This window comes from Pelophylax lessonae, assembly GCF_965119305.1.
Source record: "Pelophylax lessonae genome assembly, chromosome: 9".
NCBI lineage: Eukaryota > Metazoa > Chordata > Amphibia > Anura > Ranidae > Pelophylax > Pelophylax lessonae.
Window position 1 is genome coordinate 240,647,636 of NC_138776.1, and position 21,441 is coordinate 240,669,076.

Sequence of the window (21,441 nt, forward strand, 5' to 3'; positions counted from 1 at the left end):
CAGAAATCTTTCCCTTAGTAAACGCAATAACTTTTGCGCAAACCAATCAAAATACGCTTATTGTGATTTTTTTTAACAAACATAGGTAGCAGAAAAGAAATTGGCCAAAAATGTATAAAAAAATCAAAAAAAATTTTATTTTTTTGGGGGGGGGGGGGGAATTTCATATTTTTGAAAAAAAAAAAAGTGAAAAATATTTTTATTTTTTCAAAATTTACGCTCATTTTTTGTTTATAGCGCAAAAAGTAAAAATCGCACAGGTGATCAAATACCACCAAAAGAAAGCTCTGTTTGTGGGAAAAAAAGGACGTAAATTTCGTTTGGGTACGGCGTCGCACGACCGCACAATTGTCAGTTAAAGTCGCACAGCGCCGAATCGCAAAAAGTGGCCTGGACGTAAGACAGCAAAATCCTCCGGTGGTAAAGAGGTTAAGACTTTACACGCTTTTTGTTTTGATGCACCTGAAATGTATTTAGCTGATTTTAACCAAAACTTCAAACCAGCTTTAAAAAAAAAAAAAAAAAAAAAAAAATGTTCAGAAACAAAGTAAACATTGCAAATTTTCACACTTTCCAAGACTGGATGCACCAGCACCTCAAAAGTAAAGGCGTCATTATGCAATAAAACGTAGGCAGCAACAGCGCCTCCCTTTGGTTTACTGGCACTACAGGCATATACATGTGTGAGGATAAAATTTGTACAGTAATAAAAAAAAAAAAAAAAAGCACTTAAATTTTAAATAATTAAAATATGGAACAGATCTGTAAAATAATTCAAAGATGATCAAAGAAATAAAACATGAGCAGCACCAGTGGAGAAACGGAAAAAAAAAACAACCATAAAATCGAATGCAAAGTAAAAATTTCAAGACAATCAGGACCAAAGTGACCTTTTCTCTTTGTTGGAGCACTAAGCTCCTCCCATCAACCCTGCCCCACCTCCCCCCACCCCCCCTCACACAATGGAAATAAAAATACAATACATATTTTATGGCAGCTTTCCAAACCCTCCAGCACTTAAGTGTTCAAATTACAGCACAAAAAAAAAAAAAAAAATTAAAAAAATAAAAATGAACCTACACCTCTTTAACTTAGTCCTGGCAGGGAGTGCGTTGTGGCTTCTCTTCAGCGTATACAGGTGTCTTAAGCCATTTTTTTTAATTTCTAGGCCTTGCTCCCCCCTCCCCCCAACTGTAGGGCGATCAGGAAGGTACTCTGGCAGCTAAGGGGTTAAGAATATGTACTCTTTCAATAATACAAGTGGCATCTTCCTGCCGCCATCTTGTGCTACACAACCCCTCTGCACTCCCACCCTCCCTGCCATCTGTGTGTATCCCCCATCCCTCCCCGCCGTTGAATCATCGACAGCAGCCCAGTGCCCCTGCAGAGGTTTCCAGGCTGCTGTCTGTGTCCGAGGGCAGCGTTGGGTCAGTGGACATGGAGGAAGCGTCAGCTGATGAAGAGGAGGTTTGAGGCTGGGAGCCGTCAGTCACTGCTGCACCTGTGCTATGAGAAAGCAGAGAGAGGGCTTAGCTGCAGTAACAGTTCACAGAAACATGGAATCCATCTCAGAAGGCCTTTACTCACTACCAACACTTTTATAAAGAAAATGAAGGCCCAACTGAAATTGTGGTTTAAAATCGGCTAAATACATTCCATCAATACAAAAAGGTGTGCAAAATCCTACAGTTCCTTGGATTTAGCCCCTCGGCCTTTGCAGAGAGACCACTGCTTCCATACAAAGAGTAAGAGTCCTATGCAGCACGCTGGCAGGGGACATAAGCTCTGCTTCCGGCTTCTCTTGAAAGAAAAAATGTAAGCCTAATTAATGCAGTTCAGATGGATGTATACTTTGCACTGCCCCTTCCCACTAAATATGTAAAGTAAGGGGTGTCTTACTTTTGGTAAAATACTTTTCCAATACCTTTCTGACACCTCTTGAGGAATGGTGCAGTCTTGCATCAGAGTTTTTATTACCCCATTGGTTAACACTTATGTTTTCTGCACACTGATTTGGGGAGATCTGTTCGTACTGGAAAACTATTTTTTTTTTCTCTACAACCTTGTATTATTGCATACTAGGGATGGACCGATTATCGGCAAAGCCGATATATTGAGGGCCGATATGCACTTTCCCTGATAGTCATAGGCCCCGGAGGTTACCGGATAGGCCCCGGAGGTTACTTTCCCTGATAGTCATAGGCCCCGGAGGTTACTTTCCCTGATAGTCATAGGCCCCGGAGGTTACCAGATAGGCCCCGGAGGTTACTTTCCCTGATAGTCATAGGTCCCGGAGGTTACCGGATAGACCCCGGAGGTTACTTTCCCTGATAGTCATAGGCCCCGGAGGTTACTTTCCCTGATAGTCATAGGCCCCGGAGGTTACCGGATAGGCCCCGGAGGTTACTTTCCCTGATAGTCATAGGCCCCGGAGGTTACTTTCCCTGATAGTCATAGGCCCCGGAGGTTACCGGATAGGCCCCGGAGGTTACTTTCCCTGATAGTCATAGGCCCCGGAGGTTACCGGATAGGCCCCGGAGGTTACTTTCCCTGATAGTCATAGGCCCCGGAGGTTACTTTCCCTGATAGTCATAGGCCCCGGAGGTTACCGGATAGGCCCCGGAGGTTACTTTCCCTGATAGTCATAGGCCCCGGAGGTTACTGGATAGGCCCCGGAGGTTACTTTCCCTCATAGTCAAAGGCCCCGGAGGTTACCGATATTTCAGGAAAGTGCTGTACCGGAGTGATGCCTGCAGCTAGAGGCATCACCCGGTACCGGCGTCCATAGCCGACGGTCGGCTGTCTTGTAATGATTACAATTATTGATTAGTGATTACAAGGAGCGGGAGGGGACGCTCCCCTCCCGCCACCCTCCGCGGCTCGCCCTGGTCTCCAGTCCCACCGGGAGACCCAGGCAACCAGCCTGCATGGCAGCCGAAGACCCGATCAAAGCCACATTCGGCTCTGATCGGGTCTCCATGCAAAAAACCGGAAGTGATGTCATGACATCACTTCCGGGTACTGGCACCAGATTAAAACAAAATGACATTCAAAACAGCCAAACTTGATGTTTTGAATGCTTTTAAGTGCAGAGGAGGGGTTTGGGGTATTTTAGACCCCCAGATCCCTCCAAAAGAGTACCTGTCAAGTAAAAAAAATAATTTTTTTTTTAAAAAATGTACGAAAATATCTGCCCTTATTGGCCGATACCGATACGCAATGACCAAAATATCGGTATCGGCAATGAAAAACCGATATCGGTCGATCACTATTGCATACAACCTGAGCACATTTGTTTACCATAGGTTACAATGTTGGCATCTGTATTTCTTTTTAAATATTCAAAAAAAGTTATTGGAAAAGAAAAGAAAATGTAAGGCTTTGCACACCTTTTTATTTTGATGCACCAAAATGTATTTAGCCTATTTAAACTAAACAGGTAATCTGGGCTTTAAAATTTATCATAGCAATGGATAATATTAAGATTTTTCTCTAAGAGCCTTAGATGTTACAATACTTTAGGTTTCTATGCAATCCTGGATCAATGGTACTTTAATGTACAAAGCCTCAGTTTCCGACTTGTTTCCAATAACATTCAAAAACCATTGACAGAGCCACAACAGACAGCACAGTTCCTCATAATGGACTGGTAAAAGGAAGCTTAGGTCCAAGTCTAAGGCCCCTTCACACATACAGACCGTTCTTTTCATCAGTTCAGTCACATCGAAATGGATGAAGTATTCATCAGGTTTTCCTCCGTTTTCTTTACATTCACTACCAATGCAAAAACGGATCAAAAACGGACCGTTCGTCAATTTACATCTGTATTGCATCCGACCAGTTTTTTTTGGGCTTTCATCCATTCAAAAAAATGGATATTGACGGAAGCGGATGAAAACGGATGTAAATGGTTGATCATCCGTTTTTCTATAGGAATGCACTGATGTCCGTTTTTCATCCATCAACGGATGGATGAAAAACGGACAAGCGGTCTATATGTGTGAAAGTGGCCTAAGAGGCTCTATTTATGCTGTCCCATGATACAAGGTTTCCAGTAATACTCCTAAAGCAGGTGCTTTAGGAGTATTACTAGTTAAGCTACTGTATAGGACCTGGTCACTGTGCAAATGATACTAACCTAAAGGGGCAGGCTGCCCACGAATCACACCATTCCGAGCTCGGTCTTCCCAATCAAGGACTTCTTTGTATATTAACTCTGTAAAACAACACAAGTGTTAACACAGTCCTATATATATATATATATATATATTTAATTACTGTTATAAAACCGATAAAAAAAATAAAAAAAAATAAATAAATCACATTTCTTAATAGATTTTAACCAAAATGTATTCTGCTACATGTCTTTGGTGGAAATAAAAGTGTATATTAATTGGTTTGTTAGAAAGTTATAGCGTCCACAAACTATGGTACAGATACTGGAATTCTTTTTTTTTTATACTAGCAATAGAGGCGATCAGCGACTTATAGTGTGGGACTGCAATAACGCGGCAGGGAATCTGACTGACTGCCATCACTAGTGACACTTGAGCAGTGATCAATGCTAATGATATACACCATATATGTACTAATGACATTGGCTGAGAAGGGGTAAACATCTAGAGTGATCAAGGGGGTTAAATGTGTGCCTAACAATGTTTAGTGTGTGTATGGTGTTGTATTTTTACTAAGCAATGTGCATTTTTTTACTCCCTGCATAGCAGGAAAAAAAAAAAAACATGCATCGTTTATTATATTTCACTTAATTTGGTTTCTTATTGGAACCTCTGGATTATCCTTTTTAACTTTGAGTGCATTTTATGTGTTTTTTTATTGATTGCACATATTATTCATTTTTATATATATATATATATATATATATATATATATATATATATATATATATATATATATATATATATATATATATATATATATATATACAGTGGGTACGGAAAGTATTCAGACCTTCAGACCCCCTTAAATTTTTCACTCTTTGTTATATTGCAGCTATTTGCTAAAATCATTTAAGTTCATTCTTCTTCCTCATGAATGTACACATAGCACCCCATACTGACAGAAAAACACAGAATTGTTGACATTGTTGCAGATTTATTAAAAAAGAAAAACTGAAATATCACATGGTCCTAAGTATTCAGACCCTTTGCTGTGACACTCATATATTTAACTCAGGTGCTTTCCATTTCTTCTTATCATCCTTGAGATGGTTCTACACCTTCATTTGAGTCCAGCTGTGTTCGATTATACTGATTGGACTTGATTAGGAAAGCCACATACCTGTTTATATAAGACCTTCCAGATCACAATGCATGTCAGAGCAAATGAGAATCATGAGGTCAAAGGAACTGCCTGAAGAGCTCAGAGACAGAATTGTGGCAAGGCACAGATCTGGCCAAGGTTACAAAAAGATTTCTGCTGCACTTAAGGTTCCTAAGAGCACAGTGGCCTCCATAATCCTCAAATGGAAGACGTTTGGGACGACCAGAACCCTTCCTAGAGCTGGCCGTCCGGCCAAACTGAGCTATCGGGGGAGAAGAGCCTTGGTGAGAGAGGTAAAGAAGAACCCAAAGATCACTGTGGCTGAGCTCCAGAGATGCAGCCAGGAGATGGGAGAAAGTTGTAGAAAGTCAACCATCACTGCAGCCCTCCACCAGTCGGGGCTTTATGGCAGAGTGGCCCGACGGAAGCCTCTCCTCAGTGTAAGACACATGAAAGCCCGCATGGAGTTTGCTAAAAAACACCTGAAGGACTCCAAGATGGTGAGAAATAAGATTCTCTGGTCTGATGAGACCAAAATGGAACTTTTTGGCCTTAATTCTAAGCGGTATGTGTGGAGAAAACCAGGCACTGCTCATCACCTGTCCAATACAGTCCCAACAGTGAAGCATGGTGGTGGCAGCATCATGCTGTGGGGGTGTTTTTCAGCTGCAGGGACAGGACGACTGGTTGCAATCGAGGGAAAGATGAATGCGGCCAAGTACAGGGATATCCTGGACAAAAACCTTCTCCAGAGTGCTCTGGACCTCAGACTGGGCCGAAGGTTTACCTTCCAACAAGACAATGACCCTAAGCACACAGCTAAAATAACGAAGGAGTGGCTTCACAACAACTCCGTGACTGTTCTTGAATGGCCCAGCCAGAGCCCTGACTTAAACCCAATTGAGCATCTCTGGAGAGACCTAAAAATGTCTGTCCACCAACGTTTACCATCCAACCTGACAGAACTGGAGAGGATCTGCAAGGAGGAATGGCAGAGGATCCCCAAATCCAGGTGTGAAAGACTTGTTGCATCTTTCCCAAAAAGACTCCTGGCTGTATTAGATCAAAAGGGGGCTTCTACTAAATACTGAGCAAAGGGTCTGAATACTTAGGGCCATGTGATATTTCAGTTTTTCTTTTTTAATAAATCTGCAACAATGTGAACAATTCTGTGTTTTTCTGTCAGTATGGGGTGCTATGTGTACATTCATGAGGAAGAAGAATGAACTTAAATGATTTTAGCAAATGGCTGCAATATAACAAAGAGTGAAAAATTTAAGGGGGTCTGAATACTTTCCGTACCCACTGTATATATACACACACACACACACACACACACACACATATACATACACACACATACTGATTATATATATTTTTGAATATACATTCACTTTATTTATCCACTTTTGAGTGGTTGCTTGCACATACTAGTTCACTTGTGTATTTATGCAATTTTGATCTCATTTATTTGTTATCTGCGATTCTAGCAACGATTTATATTACATTTGAAACATGCATTATTGCTGTCTGTAGAGGGCCCTATGTTGTTTACCAAAGTAATTCCTTCCCCTTCGACTATCATTTTCCTGCTGACTTTTTCTATTTTTTTATTTCTATTTTGTTAACCACCAATATTTAGAGCAGTGTTTCTCAAACCTTTTTCAGTCAAGGCACCCTTTAAACAATATGGACAATCTTGAGTCACCCTTGTATTAATTATGGGCAGGTTGAGGTGCCCTATTCTAGTAGTTTTACATAATGCAGCAACATCCAAACAAGTAGGACACCCGACGTTAGAGGGGGATTTCAAAAGCAAAAACACTTTTGCAAACTGGTACTGACTAGTATTCCAGTTTTTCTTTTCTCCCTCACTCCATCACTCAGCTAACGTGACCCCAACACTCATGGAGAGGGGCATGAGAGGGGGATACAAGGATGCTGTGTAGGCGACTGACATTCTCCATATCAACTGGTGATGCCATCGGTCGTTAGGACTCCGGCAGCTAGAAGGTTGTATTGGTGCACAATGATAACCTGTGGCTTTGTGTAACTAAAAGGCAGGCTTCATCCACACGCCCGCTTGTATACAATTTTTTGGGAGTTTTTAGGCATTTTGCCAAGGCACCCCTGAAGAAACCTCAAGGCACCCTGATTGAAAAAGGCTGATTTAGAGTGGTTCTAGAAGTAATGCATTCTCTGTATTAGTCAAAAATCCAGTTTTTTTTTGTTTTTACCGTAAAATCCTTTTCTCTTAAGTTCATTGAAGGACGCAGTTCTCTGATCCATATCAGTAGGCTTTGCCTAGTTCACTGGATCCGGCACCTGCCTGATGCACGTTCTATCCACTATATACTATAGGTGTTATACTGCCCCCTACAGGAGTAGGACACTAGGCAGAAAAAAAAAGTTTTGGCTACGCCTATGGGCAGTCCCGGAGGGTACACCCTCTCTCTTTCAGCATAGGATGTCCGTTTTGTATCAAAGCAGTGTCAGAAAGTAACACCAACCCAACTCAAAATACAGGGGCGGGTACTGCGTCCGTCAATGAACTTAAGAGAAAAGGATTTTACGGTAAATCAAAAATCCAGTTCTCCATCATTCATTGAATGACGCAGTAGGGACGTCCCAAAGCAGTGCCATAAAATGAGGGGTGGGAATAGCAGAAAAGAACAAGTCCCCAAGGCTAAACATAGCCGACCAGACAACATAGGACTCATCAGAACAAAAGATGAGGCCCACCTGAAACAAACAGTAAACACTCTCAAGGAAGGCCAAAAGTCCTCCAGACAGCGGCCAGCAAAAACTTTTCGGCCAAAAAGAAGCATCTGCAGATGCCAGCACATCCGCCTCATAAAATTTGGTAAAGGTGTGAACAGACGACCAGTTAGCAGTCTTGCAACCTGAAGCACAGATGCCCGAGTAGAATGGGCCTAAACAGGGAAAAGTAGGACCTGACCCTTAATTGAATAAGCCTGCACCACCGACTGTCCGATCCATCTGGAAATAGTCGCAGCAGACGCAGGCAGCCCTGTTCTTGGGCCATCCGTGACTACAGAGAGCGAACCTGACTCAGTAGTCACCAAGTATACCTTGAGTGTCCGAACTCTATCCAGAGTATGCAATGCACATTCCTTAGGATGTGGGGGCTTAGGACACAAGAAGGTAATACAATGTCCTGGTGCAAGTGAACACTAGAAACCACCTTTGGAGGGAAGGACGGTTCCGGTCGAAGTACCACTTGGCCCCATGAACCAACATATAGAGAGAACGTCAGGACAATGTCGCCAGTGCCGACACCCTGCACGCAGAGTGACAGCAACCAAGAAGGCCACCTTCTGTAATAAGGTAGGCAGGGGATACCCTCGATGCTCGCAAACGGAGGGTCTTGAAGAACCGACTGCACCAAATCATGGTCCCCAGTTGGTGACGGAGGTCGCACCGGAAGAACCAAGTGTCGCACCCCCTGGAAGAAAAAGTTACGCACCAGGGAACGGGCAGCCAACGGCCTTTGGGAGAAAATTGCCAAAGCCAAAACCTGACCCTTGACAGTACTCAAGGCCAACTTTTGATCAACTCCCCGTTGAAGGAAGCCAAGATCCGGGCCACCGAGTAAGAGCGAGGGGGAGCCCAAGGAGACTCACCATGCAAAATACGACTTTCTTGTATGATGAAAAAAAATCATCCTAGAAGACGCTTCCCACGCTTTAAGCAGTGTGGAAATCACGGAAGCAGACAATCCTTTGTCCTTTAACACCTGGCTTTCAACAGACAAGCCGGTAAGCCAGCGACCGTAAAGCCGGATGGGAGAATGGCCCTGGAAACAATAAATCCTCCCTGAGAGGAATTCTCCAAGGAGTGTCAGCAGCTAGCCTGACCAGGTCGGCATACCAAGCTCGGCAAGGCCAGTCCGGAGCCACGAGAATGACCTCCGTGAGCACTCTCACACGACCATGCCGATGTCAGCCTTGCGCAGGTGACCATGCCAAACTTCTCAGCATCGTTCATGTTGAACCTAGCGAATGTTCTTGCCTATGACAGAACCCATGGTGATAGCATTGCACACGCCAGAGGGTCCCGGGATCGAGCCACAACCTCTGCACTATCCTGTAGATGCGATGCCAACAGGTCCATGTCTGGAGTGCCCCCAAAGAAGGCACAACTGCTGGAACACCTCCGGATGAAGGGACCATTCCCCTGCATCCAAGGCCTGTCGACTGAGGCAATACGCCTGCCAATTTTTCCACACTTGGAAAGAGAACAGCAGAGAGAGCTGGAACAAGACGCTCTGTCCAATGAAGAATGGTCACTTCCAAGGCCGCAAAGACACCCTTGGTGAATGACATAAGCCACGGTCGAGGCGTAGTCAATTGAACGCGCACCGGATAGCTGCTGGTGCCCGATCCAGTGAATTAGGCAAGGCCTATTGATATGGATCAGAGAACTGCGTCTGTCAATGAACGATAGGGAAAAACCTGTGTCTAGGATGATCCCCTCCCTTATACTTAACTAAGCCCGATCTCAATCGAGAACTGTGCACTACAGCAGCATTGTTGCTGTCTCTTTCCTCACTGGCAGCAGCGATCAATCACAGCCAGTAGTGAGAAGGGAGTGCCAATGGACACACACAGAGGGCATAGAAGTGTGAGAAAGTAGAGTGACACAGGATCAGTCATTACTGTTAGATTATTATGCCACATTCAAGAAGAACTGGAGACTGGCAAACAAAAAAAAAGCTGTTGGCCAGTCAGGAATTCCCCTCAAACTCCCAGCATGCCTCAGCTGTGTGGGTGGAAAAGCAGTCTTTAGGAGTGGATCCCAAAAAACAGAGGGGTAACCCTTCATGAATTGCAAGAATCCAATTTTTACGAATACAAAAATCCTGTTTTATCAACACAGATTTTGAAAAACCGGCTAAGATGCTGATTTGTAGGCCCAATTCTGTGAGCCTTTTACTCCAAGGGTTGACAGGAATGTAATAGAAAGGAATGAAAGGAATGATTCCCAATTACACTTAGTACTGTTAAATAGAATACCTTTCCATTCCTCTATTGTGTGTTCTCGCTCATCCAGCTGCTTGTCTGGAATCTTTGGAGGTGGCTGGAAAAAAAATAATAAATAAAATACGAGTCAACACATATCAAAACATATAGAATTCTCATGTGAAACAGAACTATCTCATTTAACAATCTACAGATATAGAAGGCACAACTATACGTATTTGTGCTACAAATGCAGTAAATACATCCTTTAAAATTTTAAAGTCGATCATTAAAACTGGGGTTTAGGTATGAATTTTATTCCATAGTTACATTGGTCAAGCTTACACTAAAGCAAGCGTGTATACATCATACTTGGATGCTGCGAATCGCTGTGGCAGTCACCGCTACTACAGGGATGGCAAAAGTCTTCCAGGTCTAGTGCTAAGCGGCTGCAAAGTAACCACAAGGGGGGTCACTCGCTATGGGTTGGCACCATTCTCAGAATCTTTGCAGAATTTTTCAATGAATACAAGGATTCTCTTAACGAGTTGGGGATCGTAATGTCATGACCCTGACACTATCATCTTAATCAAAGAAGTAGATGCTGCCGTCTCTGGATGATACGTGAACAGATGGCACTTTTCCACTGCATGGAACCGAACATTTCGGCTCGCTTTTGTGCTTTTCCACTGCTGGTACCGCATGGTATGGTGTAGGAACGGTTCGGTTCGGTACGGTGGCGCTTTTCCACTGCATGGAACCGAATGGTACGGCTCTCAAACAGTACCACCTCGATTGTGGTTCCAACAGGTACCATACCCGGTACCATATCCCACAATCCTTTGCATGCTCACTACTAGCCACTGATTGGTCAGAGAATCCCACCACCAGTTGTTATCCCACCCACTTAACTTTAGTACTACTTTAGTGGAAAAGCAAACCATACCGTACCGTACCGAACCGTTCCAACACCGTACCATGCGGTACCAGCAGTGGAAAAGCAAACCGGGCCAAGCAGGGCCGAGCCGTTACTTGCAGTGGAAAAGTGCCAAAAGATGCCTCCATCCTGCTGAAAATAAATGTACATGAAGGTACTACCAGGTAATGCATAAGGCCCTAGCAGGTGGAAGGAACAAGTGTCCCATTCAGTCCGTCTGCTGACAGCTTGTCAAACATTGAGAGCCTGACATCCGATGTGGCTGGACAGTGCAGTTAGCTGTACGAACGCCTATGGATGTATGTGCCCGGGGACGAATGCCCATAAAGCTAAAAATCGGTGTTCTGGGAGGCAGCACTGGCAAGGTGATTATAAAGAGAGGGGATACCCTTTTTAGAGATATTGTTGGATAGGCAAGGGTCTCAAACGTTCTGTTGTCAAGGTCCATTGGGGCTCCAGTTTGTGCATATTGAAATAGTATTCTTGGTAGGAGAGTGTGGCCTTGCTCACTCTCTCTCTCCTCTGTTCTGGATCCATCATTGTGAAGAAGGATACACCATTATTCGCCAATAATGCAGAAGACAAGGAGATGCAGAGTGGGGCAAACGTTACTCACAGCTACCCAAGATTTTTGGCACCTGTGCTTCCAAATAACTAAGGTCATATCCCGTGCAAGCACCAGAAGATTCCTGTTGTGTGGTGGTGATGGCACTTTACAACCCTGAAATCACTTTAGGTTTGCTTTAAAGAACTTAGTGGCGAAAAAAAAAAGAAAAAAAAACAAACTTACTGCTTCAGCCTCTAAAGCATCGTACCAAACGTTGATATAAGGGTGCTGCAAAGCTTCGTCAACGGAGATCCTCTTAGAAGCATCTATAACCAACATCTTTGAGAGCAGATCTCGGGCTTGGCTGGCTGCAAAATGTATAAACAGGGCTAATAGAGTCTGATCGATCACTGACATAATATTTACTAGGTAAAAAAAAAAAAATTGAAATAAAGACATTTGAAATCTTGTTTTTCATATCAATACCACACCACTACTATGTAAGCAAAGTTTATTTTCAATGAAAGAGTGAAATGGGGAACAGGCCCCTTCATCAGTTCACAATAGTGTTGTGTGAGTTAAAACTACAGCCGAAGATGCCTGACCATCACACCATGATTAAAGAGCTGTCTCACAGTGCCCACTAGACATGGATACCAGCATTGGAGCATTCCATCTTCAGGAGCGCTGGCCCCTTTGCCAGGTGTAGATATCCTTTCGGCTGTGGTGGCTGCATTCATGTTTTTCCCACACTTTACTTTCTTTTCAATTGGAGATCCTCTTAGTAAAAACACCTTCTGTACTAGAGTGAAAACCCTTATGCACTGAACTATCTATGAATCTATGGATAAGCAACATTGTACCGTGAAAAGATGGGAGGTTATCCTGTAGTTTAAAGAACGGAGCATGACTAGGCACAGCAGCCTAGCACATTACCTTTATAAAACCATTTATTTGTAAAAATTAAAATAGATTTAGACTCACCAAAAACAGTTTCATTATTAGTGATCGACTGATATCGTTTTTTTAATGCCGATACCGATATTTTGGTCATCGGATATCAGTACTGGACGATATTTTCAGACATTTAAAGTAACATTTTTTTTTTTTCACAGGTACTCTTGTGGAGGGATCTGGGGGGTCTAAAAGACCACAAAGCCCTCCTCTGCACTTAAAGGCATTCAAAACGCCAAGTTTGGCTGTCATGAATGCGGTCATTTTTTTTTAATTTGGCGCAGAGTACCCGGAAGTGATGTAATGACATACACATGTTATGATATCACTTCCGGGTTTTTTACATGGAGACTCAATCAGAGCCAAATCCGGCTTTGATCGGGTCTTCGGCAGCCGTGCAGGTAGGATGCCCGGGTTTCCTGGTGGGACGGGAGACCCGGGCGAGCCTCGGAAAGGCCGCGGGAGGATGTCCCCTCCCGCTCCTTGTAATGACAGCCGAGCGGTTTCTCAGCTGCATTGGTTGTCATTACAAGACAGCCGACCGTCGGCTATGAATACCGGTACTGGGGTGATGCCTCTAGCTGCAGGCATCACTCCGGTACAACACTTTCCCGAAATATCGGCAATATCGGTAACCTCAGGAGCGATTCCGATATATCGGGGAAAGTGCATCATATCGGCCCCCGATATATCAGTGTTGCCGATAATCGGTCGATCCCTAGTCATTATGTGCTAGGATAATGAGTCTTCTTTTTTTGTTTTTTTCTGTGCGGTGTGTTTTGGGGCTTCCCCAGCCCTAAGAAGGCAGCAAAGCGTGGGGACTTTAGAGGACTACACAATAGAGTCCTCTTTGTCTCTTCTCTAGGAGGCCCTCAATGGCGCAGAGAGCAGCGTTGATGTCAGCTTCAGTCTCCGTGCTAATAACACACTGAACGCTGCACTCACAATGCTTAACGTTCTTCTGGTTGGGTAATGATGGGCATCATAACCCAGAAGACTAAGGACATCTTGTAGACAAGGCTGAGTTTTGTTTTTTGTTTTCTAAAAGCAACTAAATATGACCCAGCATTGGGCTTAAAGAACTTATGCACCAACTCAAAGAAAAAACAGAAATCATGCTCACCTTTTAATTTGTTGTGCTCGGAGTCTGCAGGAAACAGAACATCTGGGAATAGCTTCTCAAAGCTGTAACCTGCATATTTGGGTCTGTTCTCCACATATGTCCTCACAGTAGGCTGAAGTTTCTTCATGAACTCCGGGCAGGGAGTCCCCAGTTGCTCAATTACTTTGTTCCACTGGTCAATATCTGAGATTGGAGCTCAGGAAAATGGGAGCACAGGCAGAGTACAATAATACAACAAATACCATGCAAGCAGCCAATGACAACTTTGAAATGTGCATACAGAGTGAGCTATCAATATTACATACAGCAGCAGTTCACCATTATATCCAAAAGGAGCAGTCCTCCATGAAATTTAGGCTTAATGGAACAAGGGCTAAACTAAACAGAATTGTAAGCACTTATTGGCAAAGAGTATACATATTAGTAAACAGTAGGTAAATCTCATGCGATGAATGCTAAATTCTTTTGTGCCCTCCTATCCCCTAGCTTATACAGAAAATAACGCTTCTCCTGTTTAGGCAAAAATCTAAAAAAGGTGAGAAGCCTATCTTTCTCTATTGTCCTGCAAGAGGTGGCGCTCTGATCCTTTGTGCTTCTTTCCAAAATATGGGCAAGCACTTTGTATTGTATGGGACGTCATCTCATACAATGCTGATCCAATGGTGGTATGGAATGGCAGAAAAAGAGGCTTTGTGGGATCACTACCAGAACGCACCTGCAGGAAGTCGCAATAAGGGAAGTTATTTTTAGGGTTACATGATCTCTTACTGAGGAAACAGGTGCTACAGTCTGCATCAACCTATTTTTTAACAACCCAGTGAGTTGGGTTTTCAAGTGTACATATACCAAAATCCAGAGACGGGTTAGAACTAGTGATCGACCGATATCGGTTTTTCGGTGCCGATACCGATATTTTGGCCAATGCATATCGGTATCGGCCGATATTTTGGTACATAAAATTTTTTTATAACTTGACAGGTACTCTTGTGGAGGAATCTGGGGGTCTAAAAGACCCCAAACCCCTCCTCTGCACTTAAAAGCATCCATAACGCCAAATTTGGCCGTTTTGAATGCTGACATTTTTTTTTAACCTGGTGCCAGTCCCCGGAGGTGATGTCATGACATCACTTCATTGCTTATATCTTTAATTTGTACATATGTGAGTGGCATATTCAATAACATTTGTAAATGGAATCATGCTATGTTACATCATTTTACCCTTACATGAGCAATATTTGGAATATCGGCAATATTGGCCAGTTCCGGGGCCGATACAGGAATATCGGCAATATTGGCCAGTCCCGGGGCTGATACAGATATATCGGCCCTCGATATATCGGTCTTGCCGATAATCGGTCGATCCCTAGTTAGAACCACTGTCATGTTTTTCATATGGTCTGTGCCCCTTGTAGGCAGATCCACCCTTTCAATCTTTTCTCCACTGAAACAAAAAATGATGGAAAGTCCAACATGTTATGGCACTTTTCCACTGCAAGTACCGGCTCTGGCTCTACTCGGCCCCGTTTGGTTTTCTACTGCATGGTACCGCATGGTACGGTGTTGGTACGGTTCGGTACGGTTTGGTATGGTTTGCTTTTCCACTAAAATAAAACTAAAGTGGGTGGGATAACAATGATTCCCTGACCAATCAGTGGCTAGTAGTGACAAACAGTCAAGGCTGCATGCTAAGGATTGTGGGATATGGTACCGGTACAGCCCTGTTGGAACCACAACTGAGGTGGTACTGTTTAAGCGAACCGTACCGTTCGGTTCCATGTAGTGGAAAAGCGCCGCCATGCCGTACCGAACCGTTCCTAAACTGTACCATGCGGTACCAGCAGGGGAAAAGCACAAAAGCAAGCCGAACCGTTCAGTTCCATGTAGTGGAAAAGCGCCGCCGTACCGAACCGTTCCTACACCGTACCATGCGGTACCAGCAGGGGAAAAGCACAAAACCGAGCCGAACCGTTCAGTTCCATGCAGTGGAAAAGCGCCATAAGTCTCCAAAGCAAGAAGTAAAGTGTAGAATTTCCTATGGAGAACCCTATTCTGATCACAACTATTACAAGGCAGGGATTGGGAGAATTTAGCCCTTCAGCTGTTGTGGAACTAAAGTCCCATCATGCTTGTGGCTATCGGTGTCTTACTTTCTGTTGCATCTCTGGAACAGAAAGCAGATGGAAATCCCTAGTAGGACACATACAGCAAAAAATAACCTAAATGTAACCACTTCCTAATCCAAAAGTAAGAAAAAAAACTGTCAATATATACACTTTAAGCGATTAAATATTGCTTGTGTAATTATCCCCAATTCCAAAGCCCGGCCTCAGTTTACTTCTTGCAGATATCTACATAAATCACATTACAGGTGGTCCCCGGGTTACAAACATCCGACTTACAAACAACTCCTACTTACAAATGGAAGGAGACAACTGGAAGTGAGGTAAACTCTAGCCCTACGAAGGGAAATTCACTCTTGTAAGAGTTCTCATGGCAAAAAAAGTGTCTCCACTGAAGCTTTATCACCAATTCTGGTTTCCACAACAAACCAAAATTTTCAAAATCTAGTTGTCATAGGGACAGAAAGTGAGGTGAAATTTTCTAAACAGGGGCACAGACAGCAAAACAAATGTTACAGGGGTGTTACCCTTCCCTATGCTATCCAAAAAAAAATTAAAAATTATTCTTTTGGCTGGGGCTACACTTACAAAATGTACCTGTTCCGACTTACAAATTCGACTTAAGAACAAACCTACAGACCCTTATTTGTAACCCGGGACCGCCTGTACCAGGAGACTAAGGATTCCAACTGCCTACAAAGAAAGCACTGGTCAATGGACTGGAGAACAGATTTGGGAAGCAGTGCTCCAAATCATCCATTTTTTTTTTACATTTCCTGAAGACCCCCCAATGAAAAGAACTTTGTACCCAAGTTCCGAACTCTGACTACCATGCCATAATTAGGGATCCACAGTTTTTCTTTTGGATTCCCCACCGACTCCTTTATATATTAGTATGCAGCAGTAGGAGCGAGCCTCCTTTACAATGGGTATAGAAAAGAATCACCCCCCCCCCCCCTTAAGAAAAAAAAAATCACAAATTGTTGCTTTGCAGCCTGAAATGAAGGCAGACACAATTTTTGTCTTATCCAGCTGTATATACTAATGCAACTTATAATATCTTAATGAAAGGAATTACACCAATATGTCAGAAAAAGAAAATTCAATAAACAGAATCAGAGTTGAAAAAAGTATCAACCCCCATATGTCAGTATTTTGTTGAACCACCATTTGCTTTAATTACAGCCATTAATGTCTGTTGGGATGTCTCTACTATCTTTGCACACCTAGACTTATTACAATATTTGACCACTCCTCTTTGCAGAACTGCTCAAGTTCAGTTAAATTTGATGGTGACCGTTTGCGGACTGCAGCCTTCAACTCATCCACAGATTTTCAATGGGGTTGAAGTCTGGGCTCTGACTAGACAATGCAAGGACATTCCCCTTTCTCTCCAACAACTGTGTGGTCATTTTTTGCTGTATGCTTTGGGGTCAAGGTCATGCTGGAAGGTAAACCTTCTTCCTATTGACAACTTTCTGGCAGAGGACGACAGGATTTCAAGAATTAGATGGCATTTTGCCCCACCCATTTTTTTTCTATCCTGACAAGTGCTCCAGTCCCTGCTGGAGAGAAACAGCCAATAACAGGATATTACCACCTCCATGCTTTACTGTAAAAAAATGGCGTCATTTGGATGGTGAGCTGTATTGGATTTCCGCCAGACATTGTTTAGTATTGAGGCCAAAAATATAAAATTTTAGTCTCATCTGACCAGAACACCTTTTTTCCATGTGGCCTCAGAATCTTCAAGGTGCGTTTAGGGTGGTCGGAGGAGACTAAACTGCATTGCAATGCAGCGGCTGGTACGAATGGACCCTTGTAAAAGCATGTTTTTGATAGAGTGGGAAAGGTTGAAACCTCTGTCAAGTTTGTATTGCTCGGTCTCTTCCTGTGCCAGTGACACCTGCATCCTCATTTTTCATCCATGTATGATCAGAACAGGGGGAAGTGAAATCTCCTTTACACAGACAGCAATAAAAAGTTGACAGAATCTCTTAATCACATCCTAAGTTTCACTAAAGGCAAAGTTTTTCACCAATTAGGATAAAGTAAGGAAGGGTTCTAATCCCTTTTGATTTCTTTTTTTTTCTTTTTTTGCCATCTGTGTTTCACCGGAGAGATTTCCCTTTACATCCTCTTCCATAGCCAAAACAGGAGGTGAGAGGATATCTCTCCAAAGTGAGGAAATCCTGGATGCCACCAAGGTCCCCATTGGAAGATTTCCCCTCTATTCCGGTTCTGATCTCAACCCAAAATTCGGGACTCTAACTTTTACTTTCAATAACAGTAAACGGGACAAGTAGAGAAGATTAAATCACCCTAATGGGGGCACAGCAGTTAAACTTGACAGGTCTTCTAATCTCTCCACTCTTATCTAAAAAAAAAAAAAAAAAAAAAACTTGCCTATAAATGAGAATTTAAAGGGGGGAAAAAGGGATGGCTGCCTTTCTCTTCTTGGCAATTTAAGTATTAACATTATTTTGCACAAGACCTATTAGGCTTTTACCAAAAATATATAAGCGATTTACGACTAAAACCAAACCGAATGGCCCACGTCGAAGAGCTGTAAGTTAATTTTGTGAAACTGACCAAAGATTGATCAAGATTGCTGGTGAATTTGGTGAGTCAGTGAAGTAGAAACCTAATGCAAACCAAGCTAGTTGGGCCCCTGATCCGGAAATTCTAAAAAGTTTAAACTGGAAAAAAAAAAAAAAAAAAAAAAAAAAAAATAATATATATATATATATATATATATATATATATATATATATATATATATATATATATATATATATATATATATATATTTTTTTTTTCACATGCAAATGGCAATTTTTATTGTTTTTTTAGCAAAAAAGGAAAATCAACTGCACCCTTCAAGCAGGTCCATGCAATACTAAAGCGTTTCCCAATCAAAAGTGTAGGTCACTTGGCTGAAGTAATAGTCTATAGTTACACACCTTCAAGGAAGGAGAACAATAGAGCAGTGTTAATTTTGACGTCAAATTTTGATTTTGTTTTAGTCATAGTCTTTTGACTAAAATGCCATTTAAGCTTTAGTCATATTTTAGTCATCTGAATTGTAAGTGAATTTATTTTAGTTTAGCTTTCGTCACTGAAAACATGCAGCTGATGAAACCATGATAAAAAAAAAAATTTCATAAGAATTAGCACTGCAGTACAGGTAGGACCTAGGCCAAAACAACAAAGACGGCAGTCAAGCTGAAAAGTAGACACACATCAGGCCAACAAGATTTTTTTTTTTTTTTAAATTAACCAGTGATTGCTGCAAGGGACCCATTTCAAGAAGTGCCGTGTCCTGGGCAGACTTCAGGATGAACTTGAAAAAAAATAATTTAGCTTTAAAATGTAAAAGCTAAGCAGTTTTTAACCTTCAAAACAGGCAGTATGGGGATAATCAGGTGCCTTCATGTTGCTTTCTTATTCCAAGTAGCCCAGTACATTACAAATCAACTACATTCAGGAAAAAGCAAATCAGATCTCTTGTGGTCACAGTGTGGTCCACCCCATCCCTATTTTCTCCTCCAACCCTTACCTTCAAAAGGGTTCAGACTACACAACTTTATACATGCCTGACTGTCAACAACACTAACAGAGCTTTTTGTTTCTCTGAGTCCCCTCATAAGAGTGTTGTATTGCCTATTGATCCTTGCAAGCAAATCTCTTATTTTACCACCCAACAGGGTTGCTTACAATGCTATGAGGAAGGCTGAGGGCGAAACGTGTTAAGCATTAATGGACATTTTATTTGCTGTTGTGCATCAATAAAGGATCTTTTAAGAAGAAGCACCGAATTTCCGGCTTTTTGTTGGATTTATCTAAGGTTGCTTACAATGGTCAGCTTTTATTAACATGATTTCATAGGTTTTCAAAAAAAAAAAATAGTTATAATTGTTTAGTGTTAGCTGGATATTAAACTTTAATTTGTTTGTCCCTTACTTTTATTTATTTTTTTCCATTTTGGGTGGCATAAGGGAGGGTTATAACCCCTGTTTTTTTGCAATCTGTCCCATTGCGGAGAATTCCTTTCACTTCTTGTCCTATCCCATAGTCAAAACAGGAAGTGAGGGGAAATCCCTGCAAATTGATGGAATATTTGGTTGTCACCAGGGTCACGAGAACTAGTGTCCCCATTGGAGGATTTCCCTTCCATTTCTTCTATTTATGGTTTTGGTGTCAACTCAGAATGTAGCATTTTCTTTTACTTTCATGTTCAATGATAACAGTAACATGACAAACAGAGAGAGAATAACTCCCTAATGGGGGCACAGAGAGCAATACAAACTGATTTGTTCTAATCCCTCTCCATTCTATCCAAAACAAAAAATAACATTAGTTCTACTTTAACATCTATTTACAATATATGCCTTTTTAAGCCTACCATATCCACTGGTTGACAAAGCTGCAATATGGTGTTCCTACAGAACAGATGGCATCAATTATAGATCAATAGGTAATACAACTATGTCACTGGTAACTCAGAAAAAAAGCAAAAACTGCTGAATAAATGCTAATCCAAAGGTGTGGTATAGAATAAGAAGGCCACACCAATTATCAAAAAGTCCAAAAATGTTAAACAGTTCAAATTAAGACCGTCTTTTTACAGGATAGGGGATCTCTATGGTCAATGATATAAAGCGTGTGGAACCTTTTACAGCTACACGGAAATCCAAATAAGAGAGCTTTCGGAACATGTGGTTGAATTGGCATGACTTTCAATTTACCCAGGAATATTGTTGAGGGAACTCTATGGCTGGCCTTAGAGGTATGAGACACTCGGAGGGCGAGTGTCTCATACCTCTAAGGCCAGCCATAGATGGATCAAAATTTGGCTGGCCAACAGCAGTGATCATTGTATTCTGACAGCAGGGAAACCTCTCACTGTCAGAACACAATAGTCCATTGACACCGACTGTGCTGATGGGGGGGGGGAAATCAAGTGATTTTCTTTCCTTCTACCCACGGCTGAAGGAAAGAAAACTGCATAATCTTTGGCTTGCTTTAAGTATAACTGAAAGCAAAAAACTTTTTTCTCCAGTTTTGGATAGCATGGAGAGGGATTAGAATGCCTGTATTGCTGTCTGTGCACCTGTTGATGAGATTTCCCCCTCTATTTGTCCTGTTTACCATTATTATTAAAAGTGAAAGTAAAAGAAATCCCCAAATTTTGGGTTGTCCCCAGAAAAGTAAGATGCAAAATCTTCCAATTGGGACACTAGTTCTGGTGACCTGGATATCCCCAAGGAATTCCCCTAATTTGCAGGGATTTCCCCTCACTTCCTGTTAAGCTATGGAACAGGAAGTGAAGGAAAATCTCTACAATAGGACACAGATGGAACAAAAACCCTGATGGGTTATAACCCTTCTTTGCTCTATCGGAAATGGAAAAAAAAAAAAAAAATGTTTTGCCTACCTATAGTTTTCACTTACATCTCTCCATTCTTATCATTCCTTCATCATCTTCCCTCCCCTCT

At 42.2% G+C, this 21,441-nt stretch overlaps 1 protein-coding gene across 3 annotated transcripts in view; it reads right to left on the bottom strand.

The window, feature by feature from the left end:
• Nucleotides 1-955: 955 nt before the first annotated feature.
• LOC309562582 (mitogen-activated protein kinase 8) overlaps nt 956-21,441 on the bottom strand; it is a 59,207-nt gene continuing 38,721 nt past the window's right edge. Inside the window, exons 7-11 of one of the 3 annotated variants that reach the window (XM_082266832.1) lie at nt 13,824-14,006; nt 11,990-12,114; nt 10,317-10,380; nt 4,139-4,216; nt 956-1,501 (exon numbers count right to left, since the gene is read on the bottom strand). In XM_082266832.1, the coding sequence (XP_082122958.1) occupies nt 1,359-1,501; nt 4,139-4,216; nt 10,317-10,380; nt 11,990-12,114; nt 13,824-14,006 (593 nt within the window). In that variant the 3' untranslated portion in view covers nt 956-1,358. Of the gene's footprint in view, nt 1,507-4,138; nt 4,217-10,316; nt 10,381-11,989; nt 12,115-13,823; nt 14,007-21,441 lie in introns of all 3 variants that reach the window. The other 2 variants (XM_082266831.1, XM_082266833.1) reach the window with 2 other exon arrangements.